Source organism: Daucus carota, chromosome 5 (genome assembly GCF_001625215.2).
Source record: "Daucus carota subsp. sativus chromosome 5, DH1 v3.0, whole genome shotgun sequence".
Lineage (NCBI taxonomy): Eukaryota > Viridiplantae > Streptophyta > Magnoliopsida > Apiales > Apiaceae > Daucus > Daucus carota.
In genome coordinates this window covers 10,362,951-10,371,860 of record NC_030385.2, presented here as the reverse complement: position 1 = coordinate 10,371,860, position 8,910 = coordinate 10,362,951, and the positions used below count along the sequence as shown (strand labels likewise).

Here is an 8,910-nt window from a genome sequence, read left to right as displayed (position 1 = left end):
TCCTGCACAGAAGTTATCGGCTTAGCCTTATTCAGGTCTCCGAGTGACTAGCTTCGAAGGTACCCGGGTCCGGGACTAGGCTCGGGTTAGAGCTCATCAGTCGTGAGTCGGCAAGCTTCCTGATTAGTGCGGGGTGGAGTATCTGGATTCTACCACTCCGGATTACACCCTATCAGTCGGTCGATCGATCGATCTTTCGAGTTTGGTGAGCTGGTTGGTATTTAACTCATTGACCTCCTTAATTTATAATATATTTTTTTATTATCTATTAATTCAAAATATTAAAAATTAGGTTAGTATGATGGGTCAGTATTTGGGTTTACACTTCGTTTTAACTTTTAATATGTTCAATACTATATTATTAATTATTAATGAAATATTAAAAGGTTGATTGGTTGGTTTATATCTGCATTTATAAGTCTCCTTAAATTATAACATGTAAAAAAAACATATTTTAACATTCTAATTAAAATATGTATATTCGACCTAATTTTTATTTAGCAATTTCATGAACTTAACTATTAAGAATTTATTCAACTGTTAAATAATATATATATATATATATATATATATATATATATATAATCATATTATTCTATCATGATTTTATTTTCAAAATAAAATTAATTAAACTTAAAATATATATGATAAAAAAATATTATAACCGCACGGTTATAAGCTAGTTTTATTTAAGATCGAGGTCTAAGAGCATCTCCAAGGGTGATAACAAAAATTGTTAGCTAAAATATAATAAAATAATGATTATATAAATTTTTACCTAAGGGGAAGGGTAGCCACTCCAATGGTATTATGTATAATATGATAGCTAAAATTATACCTAAAAGGTTTGTTGATTTATCAAATATAGCCAATCAAAATATGGTTATCTATAATTTTTACTAAGGGAATATGGTTGGAGTCCAAAACTTTTACATATTCTCCAAAAATTGACACCTAGATGCCACCTAAGTGGCATGCAGACATTTTAGCTAAGAGTTTTGTTCCCTTGAGATGATCTAAGGAGTTTAATTATCCACAACGAATCTAAAAAGGTTTGAACTTTTTAGTAAAAAAACAAATAATATTAGTCTATATAAAAAGGAAGTGGTGAGTGCGGCCTCTCCTCCGTTCTTCCCCACTTGCAAAACCCTCTGTTTCTGAAACAGAGCCATGAATATCTCATACAGCTTGAGAGCCGAAAGCAGCGTCTTGGCCGGAGGTGGGTGGAGGCTAAATGGGTCCCACCGCAACAGAGGAGTGGTGCTGTGCTCTTCTACAGCAAAGCCACCGGTAGCGCAAATAAACAAAGAAAAGGTGAATCGAATAGGGGCACTGAGTCAAGTGTCTGGCGTCTTGGGTTGTCAATGGGGCGATGAAGGTAAGGGCAAGCTTGTTGATATTCTTGCCAATCATTTCGATATCGTTGCTCGTTGTCAGGTAATGCCTTTTTTTTCTTTTTTTTAAGTTTTTATTGCGTTTCTGCAATGTGTGTTTGTAATTTTGCTTGTAAGTTGGTTTTTATAAATTCAGAGGCTTTGTAATAATGTATTGTTTGGTCATTTGTGATGAGCTGATGAAACTCCTGCTATGTACCTGTGTTACTAATTGAAAACGCAATGTGGTTACATGTACAATGACATGTATGAATTTTTGGATTCCGGAACTTCTTAGTTCCTGGTTACCTCCTCAAGTTTTTCTGGACTAACAACGTAATTATATACTTCTATAAAAGAAGAGGAATTAGTGTGGGAGTAGTTGACGAAGAATTAATTAGGCGGTCTTGTTTGGCGAAGTAAATAGTGCTTGTTTCGTTTCTCCCCGTGAGTCTTGAATTGTTTTGCCTATATTAGTGTTTAGGGTTCTTGGGTGTTGTAAGCCTCTGACATGAATATTCTGTCAAGTTTCCTGCCAAGTAAGAGTGGTCTCAAGGGCACAATAGTTATGGTTATAAGCAGCTTGTTATGTGTGATTGCAGTCGTACGGAAGTTTGTTTTTATTTTGTTGCAGGGTGGTGCTAACGCTGGACACACTATCTATAATGCTGAGGGCAAGAAGTTTGCCCTACACCTCGTTCCATCAGGAATTCTTAACGAAGATACTATGTGTGTTGTGGGTAACGGAGTTGTGGTTCATCTACCGGGAATTTTCAAGGAAATTGATGGTTTGGAAGCTAATGGGGTTTCCTGCAAAGGAAGGATTCTGATATCTGACCGAGCTCATCTGTTGTTCGATTTTCATCAAGTAGTTGATGGCCTCAGGGAAGTGGAATTAGCTAAATCCTTTATTGGTACTACCAAGAGAGGCATTGGTCCTTGTTACTCGAGCAAGGTTATCCGCAATGGGATAAGAGTAGGCGACTTGAGGCACATGGACACATTTCCTCAGAAATTAGATCTTTTGTTTGCAGATGCAGCTGCAAGATTTGAAGGTTTTAAGTATACCCCTGACATGCTTAAGGAAGAAGTTGAAAGGTATAAGAGATATGCAGAAAGGTTGGAGCCATACATAACTGACACGGTACATTTCATCAACAAATCAATCTTACAAAACAAGAAGATTTTGGTAGAAGGTGGTCAGGCAACCATGTTGGATATTGACTTTGGGACCTACCCTTTCGTTACCTCCTCTAGTCCATCAGCTGGTGGAATCTGCACTGGACTTGGTGTTGCACCTAGGGTCCTTGGTGATATTGTCGGAGTGGTAAGTGCTAATAGCTTTCTTTTTGTTGTCTGTATTTTTAATCTATTAGATATTTTTAGCAAATATTTACTATTTCAAAGGGACAAAAGCAAGTGCAATTTTTCTTATAATATATATTTTTTCAAGCAATGATATATTTTAAGCAAGAAAGGGGAAGTCAATTGATATCCAGTTCCCTGGGTGATTTTTGTTCGTCTGCCTCATCATAGACTTTTGGCGGGGGAGGTGGTTTTAGAGGGCAAGTGATTTCTGGTGTATACCACTATCAAATGATGCTTTTGTGTTTTGCAGTCTGATGCCCTTAATTTTAGAAGCAATTTATGTTGTACTATTACTTCTGTGCTATTGCAAAAGGAGTTTGATGCCCTTAACTTTAAAAGCAATTTATGCTGTACTTACAGTAGGCACATAGAAACACTATTCCTCCTGCCTAGTCATAATTCCAAACTGGTGTCTTAATGCAGGTCAAAGCTTACACTACAAGAGTCGGATCTGGTCCTTTCCCAACAGAAATATCGGGTAAAGGGGGAGATCTTCTTAGGTTTGCTGGACAAGAGTTTGGCACAACAACTGGTCGTCCTCGTCGTTGTGGATGGCTTGATATAGTTGCGCTTAAATACTGCTGTCAAATTAATGGCTTCTCTTCCCTGAATCTTACCAAACTTGATGTCTTGTCGGATCTCTCTGAAATTGAACTGGGAGTTGCATATAATTATGTTGATGGAACTCCAATTGAATCATTCCCAGGAGATCTACGCGTTCTTGAGCAATCAAAGGCAAGTTATTTACCCCTTCTCTGTTTTCATTTTTTTTAGACTGCGGGTTGCATCTCTGGATACAATCAACTAGATTGTGAATGCTAGGTTGCAATCGAATCTTATCATGTGGTTTTGCAATGTATAAAGAGCCTTAATATTAGTAATAAATAATAAGTGCATGATCTGTACTCTTACTTAAAACTATATAGACAATTGTGTTAATATTTATATTTCTTCTGCCTTTGCAAAAGAGAGGTATTCATGAACTTGTCATTTTACATGTAGCAGGACTTGTGCTTGATTCATTGAATGTGTATTAATGGCTTGATGTAAATTTTCCAGTTTTATTTACTTTTATAGGAGGTTGCTGACCTTGGACTTCCAAGAATCTGTCCCTATTTCATATTATCTCATATATATATCCGGATTACTATAACTACCCTTTGTCACCGTGTATACTATAAAGGTTTGGTATGATATCTTGGTATTTTGTTAGTTTGTTTCCTGTCTGCAGATTGCCTGTTACTTTCTTTTTACTTAACTCCATCTGTTCAGTTGGAAGGATTAAAGTAAATTTTAGGAATAGGGGAAGGGGAATTGTAGCTATAGGCATCTTACCTATTTCTTTAGGCGAACTTATAGGGATTTAAGAGTAATAAGATTGGTGGAGTTGGAGTTTGGAAGAAGATGATAAAATTTGCTGAGAGTGGATAAACAAATGCATATGAGAAGAAACAAGCTATAACAATGATTTATAATTTTACTTTCAGGCATGAATCCCATACTTAAAATTAATTATATCTATATTAGGATATGTTAGTCATCTTGGTATGGGTTCTTTTACCTAGTGAAAAGCCTCTTACGGATGCAATCTGCCTATCTATCATACTTGGTTAGACAATCAAGCTTGCTGAAGCTGCAGGTTGACTGCAACATTATGCTAAAAGTATTACACATTTTGTTAACTAATTATACTCAATTTTGTTAATCTTTTGTGTTCAGGTTCAATATGAAAAGATGCCTGGCTGGCAAACCGATATTTCTTCTGTCAGAAACTACTCTGACCTGCCAAAGGCTGCACGAAATTATGTAGAGAGGATAGAAGAGCTTGTTGGTGTACCTATTCATTACATAGGTATAGGGCCTGGACGTGATGCCCTTATATACAAATGAGACCAATTTCTTCTGACTTGATTTTCGTGAAGAGATTAAGGTGGCTGTAGTTCCCATCTTTAATATAATTATTCTTCTGAAGTAACAGAAATTATCAAGTTGATGACATGAAACTAATGTATGAAATACAGCCTCCACATGCAAAAGCTGCTTTGGAGTTTTTTTGTAATTCAATTCATGTAAACAACTTTCATGAGCTTCTGATAGTTGTTTGTAAGTTACCAGTTGTTGATTTGCTCGACCTTGTGCCCTGCCTATAATGCTTTATCAGCAGCGACAACCTTTCAAGGCATGTTTGTATTTCACGAGCAGGTGTAGGAAGGCAGTACTAGTTGCTGATTTTGTACTTGAGTTGATGAACCTTGGCTTTGAATAAATTATTCTCAATCCTGAGTGCCATATTTCCAATGTTAAATGGTCCTGGTACGTGAAGTTTTTTGTGCAAAATATGGGATGTTTTTATGAATTTTATCTGTTTGGCATCGACCGAAAGTTAGGTTCATGGTTTTTGTTATCTTCCTGCTGGCTACTTGGCCCTCTGGATTCCTAGTTGCCTATTCTCATCAAAGGTATTTTACTAGCTGTTCGACTATAATGGTTACTTTCTGGTGAATATAATGGTTACTTTCGAGTTTTAGTATAATTTTCTTATGAAGACTTTGTAGGAGAAAGATGTTATGAAGACTGTAGGAGAAAGATGTTTGGTGCACCATTTTTTATGGAATGTATCATATCAGCAAACACAAAAATAGTAAGCAGCTGTGGCATCTAGGATTGACATGTTAATTTGACATTTTCTTTCACTGTAACAATGCAGCACTATATTATTATTTTCTCTTCAAGGATTGCTTCTTGCTTCAGGACTATATAAGTGATCACTGATCAGCTTTAAATGTTCCAAATAGAGGAAGGGCAGCTCAGTTCTTCAGGGATATAAGGTTGGAAGTTGATAAGATCCCCTCTTTGATGGTCCTGCATATGATGCTCTTCACTTGACGTGTCCCGATGATCTTGCATCTGATGCACTTCACTTGACATGTCCCAGTTGAAACAAGTGTCGGCATTTGGTGTAAGTCCATCATAATCCGGTAAAGAACTTTCGAGTTCTGTTAAGCTACTAGAGACCTCACTTGTATCTGGCTGGTCATCTTCTCTAATAATGCCCAATTGCTGAAGAAACTCATTAAGGTCAAGCTGAGGTTTCTCTCTATGGTTTCCCAACACATCTGCATGGAAGTTAACCTCGTTAACCTCTTTACACTTGGCTCCAGTATAGTTTGAAGAGAATTGGCCACTCACCATGGAAGCTTCATATCTTGGGTCATTAGAGGACGAACTAGATGAAGCTGACTGTGGAAACGCAGCATTCTTCTTAAGTTCTTCGAGCCTCTGATGTATGACATGAACGCTTGGCTGAGCACTCAGATTCAGCAGCCCACTGGAAGGTAACAATGAGATGAACTTGTTGGAAGGAAAACATTTAAATTTCTGTGATTTGTTTGAAGGATTAAAGTGGCTTCTCAAATGGGGTAAATTGAGGTGAGTATCTGGACCGTATAACCTCCTCGCAGCTTCGTCATAAGCCATAGCTGCTTCTTCAGCCGTGGAAAAAGAACCCAACCAGATTCTATTTCTCTTCATTGGCTCCCTTATTTCTGCAACCCATTTGCCCCAAGTTCTCTGTCGAACCCCTCGATACTCACACGTAGAATTCAGAGGTCCCCCTTTGCCTCTCGCAGGGCCTTTCTTCCATGATTTTACTGTAACCTTCCTGCTATTTTCCATACTAGCTTCGGGAGAATGAAAGTGAGTCAAGTAGATGACACATTGTGGTTCACTGGGGCAGGGGATTATGTAGCCAGGTGAATGTGATCCGGGTTAAATGTTGTCACGTTTGGAGCCACTTTACAATTTCACTTCATTCCAAAAACTAGTTTGCCCCTATTGCTATTAGACATACTAATTCAAATATCAAGCTTCATTGTTTTTATTTATATATCATAAAATAAACTGCAAGCTTCTTACATCCTGGTGTCATGGCTTGCATGAGTTAATATTTAAGATCATTTATATCTCAGTTTCTGAACTCTGATATTGCAGCAGCGTCCAAGCATGTAAATAATATGACTATATGAGAGCTCTTAAATGTCAATGCGTGAACATATGCATTTTCACAGTGACAGCAGCAAGAATTTCCTGGAATCATAGTATAGTTCACCAACAGAATAGATCAACTGTGATTGTTTTAAATACAGTCATCGATTCCACCTGGGCTACATCCTTTCCTTGTTACATCCCCTCTAACAGAATGGATGTCACGGAGATTAATATCAAAGTTGAAACAACTTTTTACGCGAACATAATACATTAACAAACATAATACATTAACAAATATCTACTTTCAAATAATCCCTCTGATTCCGGTTACTTGATCCACTTTTAAATTTTGACGAGTTAAATTAACCAAATTTTGACTAGAATTAAAAATTATTCTTATAAATTTCAAAAATCTGAAAATTACATTTTAAAGTAAATTATATATGCCTTTTAATGATATAAACTTTTATATTATTTATTAAAATATAATATATATATATATATATATATATATATATATATATATATATATAATTATATATATTTCAGTCAAATTTGAATCAATTTGACCAGTAAAAAGTCAAAATAGTATTAATTTTAAACATTTTTCTTTAAAAGAAAATTATGCACTCCTTCATCCTTGTTTGTAAACTGTTATACCATATTTACCAATTTAGCTAATAGTACAACACCTGCCAATTTATAAACATTTAGACAAAACAAAACCAGCAATATAATTATAAAAATGCTATTTTCATCGAGTTGAAAACTACACATGATAAAACTTTCAATATATGTATTGTATATTTCGTGATAAACTACAAGCATCAATTTCTCAAGGTAAAACTTCTTTCACATCTTAATTACATTCACAGCAAAATGGTAACATAAAAAGAAATACCACATTCCATCCTCATTATGAAGGCTAAACATTTTACCTAAACTCAATACTTACATTTCAACCCAAAATTGGGCGCCAATTAGAATTTTATGAGTTGGGACTTGTGACAGTCTGGCAGGAGGATTTAGTGGTACTTGACAATATAGTAGCCGAACCATATATAGCAAAAAGAACAGTCTCCACAGGCACAGGACTCTATATATATATATAAAAAGTGAGACTCCTATCTAGTCCTGCACAATATCCTGTCGATTATAATTCTTTGAAAAAAAATCCAAAATTTACATACCTCAGGCACCAGGACAATGATTAGACTAGTATATTTGCCAAATACAAAAGGAGTAGCTACCAGTACATAAAACAAGCTTCTCAATAAGGGAAAAAAAATAAGATCCATTAGCATGGAAAAAGAAAAGGATGCATCAAGCACAACAGGCAAATTTGTACATAGGCCTTACAGGATTCACATTTAAGGCATTGTATACCGTTACATACCCAAGGACATATATTTAGACATACAAAAAAAATATAATCATGTATTTTCTGTGTGAACATAAAAAAAGATATACAATGTACTCTGCATTTAAGAGCAGTTTAAAATGCATTAACCACAAGGAATGACAACTCATGAGTTAAGAACAGTTTGTGCATTGACCACAAGAAATGACCTACCTCATGCTCTATCATGGGCTGTTAGTGACTACGGCTGTACCTAACTAAATCAATCCGGTTTGCCAACGATCTGATGTCAGTTTTAAATAATGTGAAGTTGTAAAGGTAATTCTTTTCAATTTTCCATTTCATTTAAACATGTAATATGGAGATTATCAGATATAGACATCTAAGATTCTATCTCCTATTATTCCATAAAAAAGATTCCACTTGTCGCAAGAACTTGGTGTTACTTGTACAAGTTTATCATGCATAAATTACTTATTGCACCAGTCAATGGAATTCTGAATTCAAAGTCTGGCTTAATCAATCATTTATAGTTGTATGTGAAACATGTCTTCAGTATCTATACATGAAAGTGTATGAAAAAACCTATGAACCCAACAAGGCTAAATAAACACTACAATTGCATCGACTGGTATCTGAGTTGTAATAAGTAATAACTCAAATAATTTATTTTTAACTTCATACTGACCAAAACAAGCCACATTGATTCCTAATTGAAACTTAAATTTACTAAAATTAACTAGCAAAGGTCCTTGGAGGATGGAAGAATCTAAACTTGGCAAAACAAAAACTAAGGTTTAAATCTTTAAGCTGGCCAAAACT

The 8,910-nt window shown here is 35.5% G+C and overlaps 2 protein-coding genes across 2 annotated transcripts; one reads left to right on the top strand and one right to left on the bottom strand.

Annotated features, from left to right (window-relative positions):
* The first annotated feature begins 1,061 nt into the window (after positions 1 to 1,061).
* LOC108223669 (adenylosuccinate synthetase, chloroplastic) lies at positions 1,062 to 5,046 on the top strand. Its single transcript, XM_017398040.2, has 4 exons — positions 1,062 to 1,437; positions 2,008 to 2,700; positions 3,165 to 3,476; positions 4,461 to 5,046. Exons 1-4 carry the CDS (start codon positions 1,171 to 1,173, stop codon positions 4,629 to 4,631), a joined length of 1,443 nt encoding a protein of 480 aa, XP_017253529.1. The 5' UTR covers positions 1,062 to 1,170; the 3' UTR covers positions 4,632 to 5,046.
* Positions 5,047 to 5,326: 280 nt separating this feature from the next.
* Positions 5,327 to 7,118, bottom strand: LOC108223670 (dehydration-responsive element-binding protein 2F). The gene has a single exon (XM_017398041.2). It carries the CDS (start codon positions 6,414 to 6,416, stop codon positions 5,520 to 5,522), a length of 897 nt encoding a protein of 298 aa, XP_017253530.1. The 5' UTR covers positions 6,417 to 7,118; the 3' UTR covers positions 5,327 to 5,519.
* Between the last annotated feature and the right edge of the window lie 1,792 nt (positions 7,119 to 8,910).